This window comes from Saccoglossus kowalevskii, chromosome 2, assembly GCF_978046115.1.
Source record: "Saccoglossus kowalevskii chromosome 2, keSacKowa6.1, whole genome shotgun sequence".
NCBI lineage: Eukaryota > Metazoa > Hemichordata > Enteropneusta > Harrimaniidae > Saccoglossus > Saccoglossus kowalevskii.
The window spans coordinates 19,398,958-19,417,068 of record NC_140642.1 but is presented as its reverse complement, the minus strand read 5'-3'; the positions used below and the strand labels follow the sequence as shown (position 1 = coordinate 19,417,068).

General features: G+C 35.9%; 2 protein-coding genes across 2 annotated transcripts; both read right to left on the bottom strand.

The window, feature by feature from the left end:
- Positions 1-805: 805 nt before the first annotated feature.
- LOC100367051 (serine/arginine-rich splicing factor 4-like) lies at positions 806-6,102 on the bottom strand. Its single transcript, XM_002732217.4, has 8 exons — positions 5,964-6,102; positions 4,867-4,990; positions 4,664-4,734; positions 4,415-4,558; positions 3,845-3,914; positions 2,137-2,210; positions 1,771-1,890; positions 806-1,684 (listed from the first exon to the last, which is right to left on the bottom strand). The coding sequence occupies exons 2-8, from the start codon at positions 4,987-4,989 to the stop codon at positions 1,501-1,503; spliced, it is 786 nt and encodes a 261-aa protein (XP_002732263.1). The 5' UTR covers position 4,990; positions 5,964-6,102; the 3' UTR covers positions 806-1,500.
- A 5,502-nt stretch (positions 6,103-11,604) lies between these two features.
- Positions 11,605-17,499, bottom strand: LOC100366898 (serine/arginine-rich splicing factor 6-like). Its single transcript, XM_002732216.4, has 8 exons — positions 17,393-17,499; positions 16,023-16,146; positions 15,780-15,850; positions 15,178-15,318; positions 14,081-14,150; positions 12,514-12,587; positions 12,280-12,399; positions 11,605-12,158 (listed from the first exon to the last, which is right to left on the bottom strand). The coding sequence occupies exons 1-8, from the start codon at positions 17,464-17,466 to the stop codon at positions 12,008-12,010; spliced, it is 825 nt and encodes a 274-aa protein (XP_002732262.1). The 5' UTR covers positions 17,467-17,499; the 3' UTR covers positions 11,605-12,007.
- Positions 17,500-18,111: the final 612 nt, after the last annotated feature.

Sequence of the window (18,111 nt, the reverse complement as noted above, 5' to 3'; positions counted from 1 at the left end):
TAAATATCAATTCTAAATTACATTATATAATCAAATTTGCACAATGGCCCAGAGCATCTATGCACAAAGTTTCATCAAAAACTGATGTGTGGTTATTGAGATATCAGTGGAACAGACTGACGGGGACATACACATACAGACTAACTGCAAAGACTCCCATTGTGTGCTTCGCACACAGGAGTCAAAAACCCATCTCATTCTGTTCAGCTATAGACTGGTCCATTCACGGCAATTTTATACGACTATTCCTTTATATCAAGTTTGTAGTACTTCTTGTGTTGACACAAAATTACCAGGATAGGTCGGCCACACCTCTTCAATTGCCACAATGTGGTGACAAATCTGGTAATGGAAGCACAAGTAGTAAGCTGCCAACAAGGCAGCTTTTGGTCCAATCTGTTATGCACATACTTTTTGAGCAAGTGTACACCTGATTTTTCTCTTGGACGTGTTCCACTTTCATATCACTGCACATAATGAATAAATAACAGATATAGCGCAGAATCAACCAGCTACAGCTGGGGAAGCCAAGCCACTTAGTGTTGGTGTAACATTACCGGTAATCATGCAAATTTTTTAAAAAGCAGGGACAAGAACCGAAATCTAATCAGGGGTTAATAAAGTATGTAAACCAAACTGAATTCCAATTCAAGTACTTAACAGTGGAACAAGATTTGACTTCCATCCACACAAGATTCGACTTCCATCCACACAAGATTCGGCTTCCATCCACTCAAGATTTGGCTTCCCTTGCGTACTCTGCAACACAGCGCTTACGAAGGGGGTTTATGTAATTGCTACAAAGCACATTGAAAAGTTAAACTTTATTTATTCAAAAAGATAAAAAGATACACTCAACAGATCTCTTGGATTCCACTTTTTAATTAGAAGACGTGAAGGAAAGTGTTCAGACATGAATACTGACAAATAAGATTTTTCAACTGCTTTAGTACATACACCGATACTGCCAGTTGACAAGTAACTGTAAAACTATACATGCAAGACTGAAATCCACAAAGCTAAACATAAACTACATACAAAAAGTAAATTAATAAACTCCACCGCGGCCGTTTTTTTTTCAATGCAGAACATTATCGGCGGATTCATCGACCAGATGAATGAAATGCACAATGAAATACAATCAGTTGAAGTCTATAAAACATGATTGTTACAAACACGAAACGATATTGAAAGCTGCAGAACTCCACTCCCTCATTTGACCATTTAAGTGATTAAATTATTGTGATGGATTACGCTTCTGCTTTCCCTAATAAGGGAGCTGCACAGGTTTATTACTAGTTTTATACACTATCCTTATGCAACGATATGCTGTTTAATATAGGGAGCTCCCCCACTGCTAACAAATACTTGCTTTCTTTAAGAACTAATTATAACTACATGGAGAGTATTTAAACTTCATAGAAATGTAAGATACCATAGTTACAATGAATCATGAAATGAAGTGAAGATGGGGGGGGGACAGGGCACGTGGGCAGACAGTTAGTCCTGGTCGCTTTTAGGACTAACAGATCTGGATTTTGGAGATTCTGATGGGGAACGAGACTTCTTCGACTTGCTACGACTATTAGATTTGCTGCGAGATCGGCTGCGAGATCGAGAACGAGACCTGGATCGTGATCGACTTATGGACCTTGACCGACTTCGAGATGGAGAGCGAGGAGACCTGTTATGAGAACACAATAGGATTAGGCAACAGCAATCATCAACTTAACAATCACAATATATACCACAACACATCGAGACACTCACCTTGAACGTCGTCTCTTTGGTCTGTCTTCAACTAGCCTTACTTTGCGACCATTGATTTCTGTCCCGTCAAGTTTGGACATGGCATTTTTCATATCAGAATACGTGGCAAATTCAACAACACTGAAAGAGTTATAAAAAGACAAAAACTTACATCGTTGAGAATACACAAAATAGAACGATCAAAGATGAATAAAAATAAGCAACTATTGAAATCCAACAACTAGTTGTCTAATTTTAAAAACAAAACCTTTACATATCTAGTTAATTTTCTCACAGAACTTGGCACGAGCATGTTATCTTAAACAGCTAACTAATAAATGACTTAAATTAGGTCAAAAAACATGCATAGTTAACAAGAATATGTACCCTTCATTTTTATGTTCTTTGTGGGCATCGGCATAGGTCACTTCTCCAGCTTGTCTCATGTAATCTTTCAGGTCCTATAACAAGTAAACAAGCACAAGTGAGACTCCAGAAGCATGATTTTCTTATTAGCAACAGCTACATCAAATAAACACAGGGCAGACAAAGAAAAACGCAACGTACAATGGCTTCAGAATATTTTTATTACACAAGACAAAGACACGTTATGGGGTCCATCTTCCAACATCAGACTTCTATTGGGGCGGGCTTGTCCTCACTCTCCTGGGTACAATATTGGTAATTTCAATGCTCCTCATTTTTCCTGGCACAGATCCTGTGCAAACTTGTAACTGGGTATCTGACAATCTGTTTATTTTCCACTTATTGCGCACACAAAAAATTAAAAAAAAAAATCCAGGGCAGAAAGCATGTTAACAATGGTAGTGAAATAATGTAGGAAATGTATGGTGTGAATTTATGTTGCTGTGAATGTGTTCATGTGAGTAACATCAAATCGTGATTTTTCAAGATAAATGCAGAAAAAATCCAGTCAATACGCGATCCAAATAGTTTTCAATTTTATTTTACAGAACCCAGCTACAAGCATGCTGAGGAAAAGACACAAAATCGTAATCACAAAATTACCTTTGGTTCGACTGAAGGCACACATCTTTCATTCATGAGAATGGACCAGACCCTGAACAGCCAGAGTGACTAACTGATCAGACCTTTGGCACTTCAGTACCATTAAATGGGTGGATGGGTTGCTATACTGATCTCATCTAGGAAATTTAGCAGCCCTTCTCTCTTTTTCTCCCTCTCAATGGATTAGGATTTCAATAGCTGCTGCACCTCACAGCATACTGCTATAAGCTCTGCAAGCCATGGACCAATTTGGGTTTTGAACGAGTGGCCGAAAGTGATTTCTTGATCACCAATGGGATGCCTGGATGAAAGAGCAACAGCTGTCTGGGCAATAGACAAGCTGTAAACTTTGGTTGACGACAAAATAGAATTTCCATCATCAGAGCGAAACCTCTCAAGGATGCACACGAATCCCTGGCTATTGTCTTCTAAGGACCAATCTGGGACCAATGGATGGATGGATGGTGATGTGAAAATCACAGGTGCTCAGCCAACCAGCCTAGACAGACAGACCTCAGGTGGGGAGAATGTGTGCCCAAGCCTTTGATATAAAAGAGAATAGTCCCTGAGAAGAGACCCTGAAAGACACCCTCAGACATTAGCAGTCATCGCTCCGAGAGGCAGCATTAACTACAAAGGAGGATAACAAATTGCATGTGGTGAGTAAATAAACAATCAATGGGCAGACCAGTTCAAGTTACTATTTCAGAATCCAAACAACTGTTCATAATTTATAGCCAAGTGATTCAAATCTCCGTTACAGACTATACAGTGGTTATCACACTTTCCCAGACTGATACACTCAATAACAGTCATTCATTCATAACAGCAGTGTATCTTGAATCTAAACTAGCCTGCAACACAATCGCACTGTTGTCATTTTCAATTTCTCTGATAAACAAGTGATATTTTGAGCCCAGTAACACTTGAAGCATCAGAGAATTGTCAAGTATATTCTACTGCATCACACGTTCTACACCCCAAGTCTGTTTATTTTAAATAGCTTGAACTGATCTGATTAATGATAATTTACAAATAGTGACAAATGTCACGCATGACAAATTACCTGCCAACTACAACGACTGGATAGATTCTCAACAATCAGACGGTTGTCTGTACGTGTTGGTGGCCCGTACCTAAAACAGAATTGAAACAAAATGTATACTGAATTTATTTTCATGTTGTTCTAAATACCAGAGCAGCAACATTGCCAGCTAAGTTGCTTGCTGGTTTGCCATAAGTCAAGGTGGTTTGAACAAATAAGTTCTAATCATATAATGATCTTGAAACGTGCATAATAAACTGGTCAGCATCTCAACCAACAATGTTGCTGTTCAAAACAATATGGTGGTGACAGAAAACCTTTTATGACCAAAAGCTTCACTTCAAGATAACAAAGGACTATGTTTAATACATCTTGCACAAATTACCGCTAAGTTTGAACGATGGGCAGTCATAGTAGTCAAAGTTGGATACCGATTCATCATGGACATTTTACACTAAGCAATTATAGAGGAATGCTTGGTAGGTTTCAGCTTCTGGCAAAAAACTTAAGACCCAGATAATTGAAAATTTGCATTTGGTATACAACACTGGTTCCTAATTGGTTCTTGAATAAAACTTGTACAAGACTCACTTGTCTATTCCGCCTCCTCCGCCCCTCCTTCTGGGAGGTCCATAACCACCACCACGGTCACCTCTATAATCACGTTCACTACCTCTGTAACCACCGGAATCTCTATCTCTTCTGACAGGACCACGGGCATGTTCAATTATCACCCTAGGTGAAGAAAAACATTATTAAATATTAAGGATGAGTTTACACAAACTGTTTTTGAAAACAAACTGTTGACAAGCCATGAATGTGGCTACGCATCAAACTTACCTTTCACCGCAAAGATCTTTGCCATTTAGTTCATAAACTGCATCATCAGCATCCCGGGGATCATCAAACTCCTGCAAGACATACATTTTTTTTTTAGATATGCCATGTATTTACTTACAATTCTCTGGTAAAATAGTCAAAAGAATTCCAGGCCGTTTTTTTAAGGGCAGCATAAAGTTTTACAAAATTGAGAGAAAACTCACCACAAACCCAAAACCATTCTTCAAGTTGACTTCTCGCAAATGTCCAAATCCACGGAAGAACCTTTCCACGTCCCTCTCCCGAGTTTGGTAACTTAAGCGTCCAATATAAACCCTGGTACCCATTCTAGGAAAAATGAAATTAAATACAAATCAATTAATGTAGTTTTTGAATGATGTAAATTTAAATTAACTTGATGTATGAATTGCCAGAGTTCTGAGAATATTGAAATGACCATATGGATGAAAAAAAAATATTTTTTTAAAAATTGCTACAAATAACAAAACTAAATGATTAAGTAGAAAGTTGTCAATGTAATAGTACTATAAGGCTACAGTAAATCATGAAACCACAGATAAATTACAGTACTGTTTTTTGTAGGACTGTAAGCAAGTAAATATTACTAGGGTTCTCTCCCCCTAAACAAGAATTTTGTTTATCCAAATGCCATAACAAATGCCATAACACTTTATTCACTCATTCTCTCACGATTGAGTGTTGTGCTAAACATTGACCACACTGGACTGGTTATGAACCAGAGCTAGGTAACAAACCAGTTTTCCTTGCCATCTGGTTCATAACCAGTCTTGCGATTGGTGCATGACAAATTCTAAATAGGCTTTGCTTCCAACTGTGTCGGTAAATTTTTATATTTTTTTCGGTGTGATAGCTACAGCCTATTTCTGTACATGAGAAGAAAACAGACACCCAACCCGTGTCATACAGACTGGACGTGCAGTTGATTGCAGTTCTTGGGCTCCTTGTGCAGAAAGGTCAGAAAAAGGTCGAGCTTGAATCAAATGATCGCTAGAGCGTCTCGCAGATGCAGCATGAATTAGAGCTATAAAATACATCAAACACATGTGACACGCATTTCACATGTCACACTTGTAGTTTTAAATATCGAATACGAGACCAAAACATCGTTTGGGAGACGCTAATAGTTGACTTCAATCATTTCCAGGTCAGTTTCAATGGAGCCTGAGAAACCACGAGTTCAAAAGGGTTGATCTTGAAAAACAAATTATCAATACCTCACTTCAGAACAAATTAAAATGTTTTAAACAGACAAATGGCAAAATTGTTGGAAAATACTAACTCTGTTCGATGGACTGATCTTCGATCTCGTAGAAAACAAATTATTCAACTACTCCAACGAATGCCGCAAGTCCCAATGAACACAATATTCAATATGGCCGACAAACGTGTGTGCGGGGTTTCCCGAACTAAAATGCGTGGGCAATCACCAAACAGGGTACAAATTAGGTCGTGCTCATTTTGCATAGGGTGGGAGGGTCAGACCCAGAATAAAACAAAAGACTAATCGTAATTATTTTTTTAAACGTCAGAGTACACATTTGAGGGTTTTTCAGTCTATGGTAACCTCGTCACACCGTACAACAGTATTTTCTAAAAATGCATTGTACGTTCTTACCACATCGTTGTACAATTATTTATAACATTTCGGGATAAAATCATTGCTGGAATTTGCGAGTATACATAATCACAGTCCCTATATCACGTGGTAGAGGGACTGAGGCCGTATTTGATCTTTATCTATTTCTAGCGCACGTACATGGCATTAGTGAGTAATGGTCGAAATAACATTTATTTTGATGACCCAACTTACAATAAACGAGGAAATGTATTTGACAGAAACATACCAATAAAACCTTGAGTAATCATGAATGCCCAATAACAACAAAACAAAACAACAGTCAGGACAAACAAACTTATAGAAAGAAAACATATCAAGAATATAGAAAATAAATTTTGCCAAAATGCTAAGAATCATTACTTGAAACAATATTAAGAAATAAACCATGATCCACGCCAAAATCCTCCAACTTTGCAACATAGTTGTACATGACTGCAAGGAATCTAGATCTTTGTTCTTTCATTTGACAATAATTTCAATATAAAATGCAATGTATTGCGTTCATTGCGTTTATGGAGATTATCCTTCCAAATACCTTTATGTCTACCGAATTCAAAATTTGTAGATAAAGTTAAGCCACGGGTCATGCACACAAGTTTTGGATTCTTCATAGGCTGCATCAATGATATAATTGTACGATTTTTAACATACGGTATATTACTATCGTTTCAGTCATTCTTTGAACGATTATGTTTAACTAAATATTGCTACACTACAGCAAGTTATTATCAACATTGTCGGTAAATGTACAGCAATTGCTTCCAATGTTGTTGAAGTTGTTTTGGTACAATAAAGTTTGTTTTGATACATTTGCGACGCACCCAGACTTCTAGCCGCCGTCATTAGACCCACGACGCTTTTCCCTTTCAGCGTGACCTACACGCGATTTCCAGTAGTAAATTTGGATATTCTCTTATACAACCCCTTAATTCTGCCACACATTGCATATTGCCGTGAAATCTGGGGTAATACAAAAAACATATGCTACTCTACTTCAACCAATATATCTTACCAAAAAAAAATAGTACGCCTCATCACTTTCTCTGATTTGTATTCCCATGCTGCTTCTCTTCAGCCCGTTCTCTTTTCCAAAAACTAAGAATACTAGACATTTGTTTTCACTCTGCAAGTTACAGACCTGTTTATTTGTCTTTGATCTCAGCAATAAATATTTTGTACATGATATTTACAACTATTTGGACCCATTGTCTCATGATTATCAAACCCGTTTAGCATATAGCTTGAATTATTATACTCCAAAACTGAATCTTACACTCAACCACCACAGTCTAAAATACTCTGCAACAAAACATTGGAACTCATTGCCTGATGCATTTAAAACCATCACTAAGAGACATATATTTAAAGCAAAATTAAAAAACTATCTCTTAAAAATTTGATTTGTAATATTTTTTCTCTTTCTTTCTTTATTTGGAGATTTGTGTGATTAAACTATGAAATTATATATACATGGGTTACGGACTCGACTAATTCTGATGACCAATATCTGTAATCCCCGCCAAAAAAGGGAAAGTTCTCTAAATAGATTTCGTTATTTATTTATTTATATTTACAAATGTACTACCTGTACACTTTCTACCTTTAATGTTGTTTTGTTTTTGGTGAAATAAATTTCATTCATTCAAATCCTCTAAAACTGTCATGTGTACTACGCATTTGTCATATCAGTATTCCTTCCATGACTAGATTAGTGGACTTCAGAAATGCTTTGTTATTTAATAGTCTGTGCTGCATTCGCTCTATCTATAGTAAAAAGGGACTGTATATACATTGTGTATATAGGAATGCTATTCACGTACTAATAATAATAACCTTTATTGATATCGTATCCACTGTGGGATTTTACTAACATACAATAAAGACACACATTTAAGTACAATATAAAATACATAAAGAATAATCAAATAAAAATAAAATAGTAATAGTCTTTAAATAACCTTATAAAACAGGAGAAAATACAGTATAAATATTTTTGATATTAATTTGAGGCAGCTGGTAAATTGCTTTTCATGAAGTTTTCTTATTTAGTAAAACAGTCGCTGATGAAATTGTCAATTGCTTGGACAGATTTTGAATTTTTGTTATTGAGAAATGCTTTCAGATTACCGGATAAATTTATGTTTTCAAACAAAGCATCTCTTTCAGTGTATGACGTACCCGGGATGACGTATAACTGAAGACATTTTTGTATTAACATCATCGTCTCTAATTATTTTGAATTCTGCAGTTATCTTGATTTTTTTGGTACTTCATTCGCATAAATATATGAATGGGGTGGGGTCTGATTTAGCACCTCCATCCTGAAAGCAAAATGACGTCACTCACAGTCACGGTTGAAAAATGAGGTAGTGACACTAAATCTAGAGTATGTGTAATATGCCCAATAGAGGGCGTACTTCCTTGAAATGACAAAAAGATCACCGAGTTTTTCGGCTCTTCTTTTTTTTTTTTCATTTATCACATAGTTTCCTGTCTCATTATTTTCGGTTGTGTGCAGCTTCTTAGCTCGGACCATTTCTGGCATGACAATCAATGCAATTACATACAGAAACATTATTCTCAAAGAAAAATAAACTGGTGATAAACTGGTTTACTCTTCAATCTGCACTTCAGAAGTTACATTTCTATTATTTTTTAACCATGGAGAACTATATTTATAATATAATTTTGTAAAAACAATTTCATTATTATGTGTAAAAATGCTCCTTTTTCAGAAATCCGACTTGTGTGTAAAGTTTTACTCAAATAATTGTATTTTGTGCTGAAAAAAATAAAAAGATACCACTCTACAATAAACGATTGTTAGAAAATTGCATTATGCTCCTGTTAACACAGGGATAGGAGATAGGGATATACCCAGTATATGCTGAATCGAGCATACAGGTCTTTGTAATACTATATATACATTCTAATCTATCAAATGATATGATTGGAAAGTTGTGCACCCGTTTTTACTTGGCAGTAAAAAGTGAATTCCATCTTACTTGTTGATTTTTGAAGCTTTGTTATACATATAGATGTATGCTTGATTCACCATAAAAGCAGTACAAATAGTGTGAAAGAAGAAGAGTGACTTTATGCAAATTGCTAATGATCGAATAATTTATGTGTATAAAATAATGAATAGAAATGCTCCTGAAATGCATTTGATGGAAATCTGTGCTCATTTGGTAAAAACAACACACTACATTACAAAGGAAGTTTGATATTTTGCCAAGCTGCGTTATTACTCAGCTGCAAGTGCTGGACATAAAAATAATAAATATTTATGTCATCAGACCTGTATTTTATATTGTAGTGTATATTGCATTCATATTTACTAATTTTCTTTTTTTAGAACAGCTCTTTTAGCTGAGAAACAAAGGATATGACACAGTCCCTGCTGTTCAGTAGTTAAACAAAAGGTCAATTTATGTATTATGTTTGAACTAAATTCGTATGTAGTCGAGATCAAGTTCTGGAATGACAGAAATGCTGGATTTTGAGCAAAAAAATGGCCTCCACTTGGCCATCTTGAATCAGACTGTGGAACAAAAGCATGTATGTGTGAAGTTTGAATGTGTTCATGCATGTCCAAGATACAGGTGGGAAGGCACAAAGGTCAATGAACCGTTAATCCTCAAGTCTCCCTTTCGAGACTGTATAAATTAATATACAAAAAAAATACATGTATAAATAAATGAAGGAAGGGGTAATATGGATCATTGACTTTGAAAAGTTAAACAAAAATTTCCTTTTTACATCTTGATGAAAACATGCTACTGAGAATGTCACAGGGCACACTGAACTGAATACTGCCAACCAGACGATGTGTACCACATTCGTACCCAATTGGACAGTGTGAATTTTAAATACAACTTGAGTTGCGGAAAAAAAAAAAATGGCTACCAATCAGCAATCTTAGATACATTTGTATTGATTTCACAATTGTCTGTGTACCAATTTGGGCCCAACTGGACAGCAAGAATTTAAATAGAAGCTGACAATAATTGAACAAATTGGCTGACAGTTGACTGTCTTGAATTACGACACGGGTACCGTCCATTTGAAATTGAAGGGGCCTGCAGAGTTTTAAAATATTGCAAACAAGTCACCGAGAGTGTACAAATTAAATGAACCAGCCACCTCCCACATGTTTGAATATAACAGATTAAATACAGATATTTATACAGTATACGTTTCAATTCACAATCGATAAATATACCGCAAGTGGGTAGGCAATCGGACATTTGCAAGGCAGGGCGCCGTGTACATTTTTTTTCACCTAAATTGAGAACTGCCTATCGAGTTTGAACAAAGTTGAAGTTGGTAAAGGCCAAAAATAAGAGCATTCCAGCTTGCCATTGCGGAAATTGTACATGTCGCCACAAGAAAGAAAACTGCTCAACGTACATAGTTTTATAATGGTTGGAATTCAAAAGATCTAAAATTTCTAGGGCTAATTCTTGGAGCATCAAAACCATTTCACTGTTAGCATTATGAACATCCAAATTCAGGGCAGCTTGACATCAATGGAAGAAAATATTTTAGTGATGTAACAAATTAACAATCATTTCAAAACTTAAAGGAAGCTCCACTGAAATCAAGGTGTTGTCTGCATCAAACAAGGCCTTCCATAGTGGTATAGGGTTAGGGTTAAAATGGAATTTTAGAGAAAATTTACATCGACAATTTCAGGTAATATATAGTTTTTATTCAACAAAAGTACCTGACAGTAAAAAGATCTCATGGAATACACTTAATTCGAAAGAAAAATTAACTGCAAATTGTTGATTTAATTTTTGGGCAGTCGGACTCTAAAATGAAAGACTAATTTTAATTGTGTTTCTGAGTGAAAAACATTCTACGATATATGTATATATACGTTTTGTAAAAGACAATCCAGCGATCTCGTTTACACTTGAACAATTCTCACACCAACAACCCCCACTTTCCAACAAACTTCAGTGCCAGCGAGCATTAACACATCCAGAATGCTGCCATTTTGACCATCTGAAAACTACTGACCACAGTACGAAACAACTTATGTGACGACTATAATAGGTGTTTCTGGATATAATCATTTAATTGTAGACTAGGAAATTTTAAAACTATGCTTGTGAACAACATGCGTACAAGTTACTTGAAAACAAATTTCCATTGCACAGACGTGCAATGTAAAATTGATCTGAAAGAAGGATCGATGAGATCTACGCTTAGTCTAGAAATACTGAAAATTTACAAGTGCTCCTTTTGCCCAAGGTCAGTTATTCAGTCATAACAGTAAGGAAAGACCACATAGTAGAATTCATAAGTGAACAGAAAAATATTTGTATATTCTGCAACAATACAATGATTTATGTTGAATAAAAAAAAAGTTTACATACACTTGTACTTTTAAAAACCTCAACTGTATAGTTTTATTTCAAGACACACTTACACCTGGTTATACCTACACATTAACACTTAAATATGAAATCCTATCTGCATACATACATATTGGATTTAAGTAACTAAATAAAAATACATTCCAAAGCCCACCAGTACAAGGCTCTTACACGTTATTTCATTTATGGCCAGGTTTCTTATTGCCAATACTATGGATATGGGTATTGCTTATTAGCAAATCAGATAATTGGAACTGAACTGAAGCAAATTAAAGAGAAAGCCTCAAATTATACATTTTTGTTGGTGAATTGTACATTCTATTCTTTGTCACTTTTAGGGGTCCTTGACTTGGATCTTGATGACCTAGATCCTGAACGAGAACGGGATCTACTAATTGAGCGACTCCTTGATCGGCTTCGTGAACGAGATCTTGATTGACTTCCACGCCATGTTCTGTCTCTGGGTGACCTGCATCAGAATAATTTAGGAAGATATTTAGTAGACTATTAATGAGTGTAATAGAAAAAACGGTAAAAGAGTTGTCCAGGGAGGTGGAAGCGAAGTACTAACATATCTAGAAGCAACTAACCTTGATCGATGCCTTTTTGGTCTGTCTTCAATAAGTTTTATTTTGCGACCACTGATTTCTGTTCCATCAAGTTTGGCTATCACATTTTTCAAATCTGAATGTGAGGCAAGTTCAACGACACTGAAACAAATTATTAAAACCATAAATGAGAATGGTACATAGGTTTTTATCCACAATTGCACAACATTCATTTATGCATCATTACTCAAGACAAAATCAAGTAATCCTGCTTACCCCTCATTTTTGTGTTGTTTGTGAGCATCCGCAAAAGTAACTTCTCCGGCTTGTCTCATGTAATCTTTCAGGTCCTAAAAAAATGACAAAATGCTTGATGAGACAATGCACACACTACAGTTTTTACACTTTTACACAACCATGGAGAGAACAGTATGGGGCAAATGGACACGACTGACGGAAGAGATGGATTTGTACAAAAGTCTTTTATTCAGAAATAAAGCTTAGCAGTAGATGATCTTGAAAACTTTATTCTTCAGTCTTCTTTCAGCATCAAATAAAAACTTTACAATGGATGATTTCTGTAGTGACATGGAAAGACCTAATGCGACTTGCATACACTAATCTGGCTCATTGTTTGGACACTTGTTTACAATTTTTTTGGTACAATATTCCTCCTGAGCAATGGCAATGAATTTAGAGAATACAGCCAAGTAACACCATTTTGATAAAATGAAATAAAATAAAAAAAAAGAAACACTACCAAGCTACAACTAATGTTATTCCAGATGAAATGTTTTGTATTGTACTTCACTAAACCATGTACCATTGTACGTTTAGGAGAGAACACAAAATCATAATCACTTACTAAATTACCTTGGTTTACATCTTTTCAGACCCTGACAGCCAGATAGACTGATCAGCCCAGATCAGGTTGCTATATACCTCATAGGAAACTCTTATCTAGAATCCCTTCTCTTTTTCTCCTCAATGGATTAGGATTTCAATAGCTGCTGCACCTCACAGCATACTGCTATAAGCTCTGCAAGCCATGGACCTGGACCAATTTGGGTTTGGATCGAGTGGCCAAAAGTGATTTCTTGATCACCAATGGGATGCCTGGATGAAAGAGCAACAGCTATCTGGGCAACAGACAAGCTGTAAACTTGCTGACGAAATTCAATTTCCATCATCCGAGTAAAACCTCTCGCAAAGATGCACAGGAGCCCTGGCTACTGTCTTCATTCTAAGCACTTGTGGATGGATGAGTAACGTGAAAATCATGGTTGCACGGCCTACCAGCCTAGACCTTTGTGTCACCACCTCAGTAGGGGAGAATGAGTGCGCAAGTTCTTTTGCCACAAAAGAGAATAGTCCCTGAGAACAGACCCTGAAAGACACCCTCAGACATTAGCAGTCATCGCTCCGAGAGGCAGCATTAACTACAAAGGAGGATAACAAATTGCATGTGGTGAGTAAATAAACAATCAATGGGCAGACCAGTTCAAGTTTATAGCCAAGTGATTCAAATGCATGTAACAGACTAAACAGTGCTTGTTTACTATGCAGACTTGAACATATTTTAAGACTTGTCAAATTATTTCAAACGTGCAATACAAAAAAGTAAAATCAGTATCAAAGAGAGGAAAGCAAATTTTGACAGTTTCCTTCAAAGATGTACTCATTTCAATGTGTATAGATATATGAACAAGCCTTGGGTGTACAAATGGCATGTATCACTGCATCACACATTCTACATCTTTAGTCTGTTTATTTTAAATAGCTTGAACTGATCTGATGAATGATAATTTACAGATAGACAAAAATGCCACACATGACAAATTACCTGCCAACTACAACGACTGGATAGATTTTCCACAATTAAGCGATGCTCTGTACGTGTTGGTGGTCCATACCTATTGTGAATATACAAGACAGCAATACAAATGAGATACTAACAATTTTAGACATAAAACATTGTTTACTTAACTATTTAATAATTCTAATCATGGTAAAGTTTAATTGATTATGCAGTTCCGGTTTCACCACGTTATTGTGAATCAAGCTATGGTACTTGCTACATGAAATAACAAAATGATACAAGAGTTTAAGTTCAAGTGTCCAACAAGATACTGGACATCAATATGTTAAAGACTGTGACATGTGGAAAACTAGCAAAGCTATTTTCGACCAAGTGACAACGTGCAATAACAAAATTACAGACTGGTACAATAGATAAAGTTACTTCCCTGAGGTTATGTTGCATCAATGTTGACTAAATCTAGTGAAATGGATGCCAATCAATCAAGCAGTCTATCTTTTCATTCTGTTACATTTTTCCCCACCTTCTCATTGAATATATCTCAAGCATATAGACCAACAATAAATATATTAGCATCAGCGTTGCATACTTGCCTTTTACTAAATAAAAGTAAAGAGAATCATAGAATGCATAAATATGGCGAAAATAAATGCATCCATTTCTGCAGATAGTTTGACTATTTGCCTCAGAGAAATACTCAAGATAGTGTGCAAAATACCAACAGAACTCAGAGGCTGAGATGCCCAACCTAAATGGTTTAAGTTTTAATAGCTTGTATCTCATATAGATTTTAACAAGGCCAAGACATTTTCAAAAATGCTATTCTTCACAGCTGTTTACTTTTGAGCCCTGTAGCTATAAAGCCTTTGGTAAACTATTTTTCATTACTTGAGTATTGCTATTTTATAACTAAAAATATTTTGGCAAACTTAAGTTGTATAAATTTTGAAACAAAAATGAATTACAAAATAAACAAGGTATTTAAGTTTCGGTATTCCAAACTGAATACTCATTCCACAAAATACAGGTATTGAAGTACAATTGCGATGCAATCAGATCAGAAAATAAAAGATTGTAATTTGTTGGTACTTATGTAAATACAATTATGGTCTTGTACTTACTTGTCAACTCCCCCTCGTCTTCTGGGTGGACCAAAGCCACCACGATCACTTCTGTAAGAATCACGATCACCACCTCTGTTGCTGTATCCAGAATCTCTGTAGTCTCTTCTGACTGGTCCACGAGCATGTTCAATTGTAACCCTATATAAACAGAAATGCATGTTCAAAGATGGACAACTACAAAATACATACCAACCGAGACTGATTTGAGTGCTGTCACTAATTAATATTCACGACCTTAATATTCATGAGCTAATATTTGTTCACTAAAACTAACAGAACGCCAATTGGAGAAGGTTACAACAAAAAACACAGTAGGCCAACATCACACATTTGTTTTTAACAGCGGTGTCTTGTTTCATTAAAGTTTTGTTGTGTATTAATTTTTGCATTGTGTTGTGTGTTAAGAAAAATAGAATGATGGTCCCAGTGGCAGACATCCTGTGTGTATCATAAACAAATAGGATAGTGCAGGTCGCCAACATTTTGTCCTGGTTGGAAATTATGAGTGCCAGTCACTAGCGACCAGTGTGGGCAGATCCCTGCAATACAATCTAGTAAACCAGGCATAGACAAACGGGTAACTAGAATGCCCTACATACCTTTCCCCACAAAGTTCTTTACCATTAAGCTCATATACTGCATCATCTGAATCACGTGGGTCCTCAAATTCCTACAAGATAATAAAATATATAATTTATTACATCTAACTACTATTGACAGTAGAATGGTAACATGGGAAATAATCTTATTTGAACTTTTATCCTCATTGGGATTTTGATGACAAAAAAATCAATCAGATAATCAGAAAGGTTGATATTAATACATTTAGTTAGTCAACTTACCACAAATCCAAAACCATTTTTCAAGTTGATTTCACGCAGGCGACCATATCCACGAAAGAACCTTTCAACATCTCTTTCTCGAGTTTGATAACTGAGACGTCCGATGTAAACTCTGGTACCCATACTACAGAAAAATTAAAAACATTGATTTCACATGGGAATGAGATCACAACCAAATTGCTAGGACCATCAATGAATGCGACTAGCCCTTGAAAAGTCGTACTTGTACCTTGTAGGTTTATTTGGGATACAATACAAGACTATGCCAGCTGCAGAAAATGCATTCTAAACAGATTTGTCAGTTTGTTTTAGCTTCCCATCAATACATGAACTTTTAGTATTTACTAATGTCTGTTAAGGTAAGCGAGTCTCTCATTTGTGTGGATCGTAATTTCACTTGTCCCAGGCTATCAGGCTACTCTTAGCGTCAAGCCATACAGAATTGATTTTTGTTTGAATTTCATTTTAGTGCTAAAAAACATGTAGCAACACGTCTAAGATTTACAAAGACTCATCATAATTAAGAATTGCTACAAGTAATGGCGAAAAAGCAGATAAATATCACATTAAGTCATAAGCCTAAAATCATGTCCGAGAGCAACCTCACAACATATTCTCACATTTATCAGCACAAGTACATAACTATTTCCTGAAATTTAGTTGTTTTCACCCATGCAAACTAAAATGTGATCCAAGTTTGGAAAAAAGCTAATCTAGGCAGTAACAAATCTCCTTTGTGGACAAATCTTTATGCTAATACATGAAACAGTCTATGTGCAATAAAACAATATAATCTGATTGTGTTTTGGCATGATAAATTATTAATGCAACTCATTCGCGTTATTGATCTTGGATTTCGTGGAACAAAGACAAGGTAATTTTAGTAAGACTATATAAAACTTGATGTTGGAAACTGAATACACAATTTTTATAGAGAAATTACAAATCAGTTTTCAAATCTTAAAGGTAAAACATCAATACCCAAGTTATAAAGACATGAAACGAAAAATGTAAAGATTAGTATTACGTGTCCTTTAAAAAACAGTGTGCAGAGAATTTCGTCAAACGATACGTTTTCATTACAGAACTGAAGTAATTAACATTACGATTATATGGAGGGTGTCTGTCAACAAAAGATGCAAAGTAATGTCGAAAATACAAAAACGTAAAATGTGTAGTTCGTGCTAAAAATGTAGCAAACAGGAACTCTCACCCTTTAAATACGTGAACGTCGAGGCTTTTACAAAATGTACAGACCAAAAAAATGTAAATCATTAAACAGGTGAAGTACGAATAGCAATCAAGATATACATAAGAACAATCGGATTCTGTGATGGGTGTAAAAATGAAGGAATTGAAAATATACTCACGTAATTTCCGTGTAGTTCAGTACGACAAATAAAATACGACAGCTCTTAGAAGTCAAACAAAAGCACAGTTGCATCCAATATGGCCGACTGACTTAAACGGGGTTTCACGAGGTATACTACAAGGGTGATATTACGTACGCCATCAACGCCGATAGAGTGGTGGACTGTTCATTTGTATCATGATTGCACTTGAAGAAGAAAAAAAAACGCTTACACACACTTAAAAATACACACACAGAAAAATGAAAGAAAAATGTTGGTCGAGGCATACAATATACAGAATCTATACTCGAGTTCATACTAAGAGTAATTACTCGTAGTGGCAAACTATTACTAGTATCTTACTGTGCCGTAAATATGGGAAGAAGGCGTTTTGACTTGTACGCATCCTTTAGCGCACGTAGGAGTAACAGCATTTCGTGTTAAAATCTTTTTATAATTAAAGGGCGGTGGTCGTCGCGTCACGCATGCGCGAGATATGGGACTCATATGAAGAAAGATGGCGATTTTGACTGTTGCGCAGAGCAACGAGTACAAACTGAGAAGTTACCAAGCTTTAACTGGGTAATTTCTTTGGTGATTTGGAAGGTATCGAAGTAGTCACCGGCAGTAATTAGTGTACGTTGCACCAAGGTCAAAACTCGTACTCTTGATTTCATTTATCATAAACTAAAAGTGTTGCGTTTGAATGACACACAACAGTATTCGTGATCTGAAAA

Coding starts and splice junctions, on each gene's coding strand:
- LOC100367051 (XM_002732217.4), bottom strand. CDS start 4,989: ATGGGTACCAGGGTTTATATTGGACGCTTAAGTTACCAAACTCGGGAG. Junction 4,559..4,663: donor AAAGATCTTTGCGGTGAAAG/GTAAGTTTGATG, acceptor TTCTTCACCTAG/GGTGATAATTGAACATGCCC. Junction 1,891..2,136: donor AAAGAACATAAAAATGAAGG/GTACATATTCTT, acceptor TAACTCTTTCAG/TGTTGTTGAATTTGCCACGT.
- LOC100366898 (XM_002732216.4), bottom strand. CDS start 17,466: ATGCAACTGTGCTTTTGTTTGACTTCTAAGAGCTGTCGTATTTTATTT. Junction 15,319..15,779: donor AAAGAACTTTGTGGGGAAAG/GTATGTAGGGCA, acceptor CTGTTTATATAG/GGTTACAATTGAACATGCTC. Junction 12,400..12,513: donor AAACAACACAAAAATGAGGG/GTAAGCAGGATT, acceptor AATTTGTTTCAG/TGTCGTTGAACTTGCCTCAC.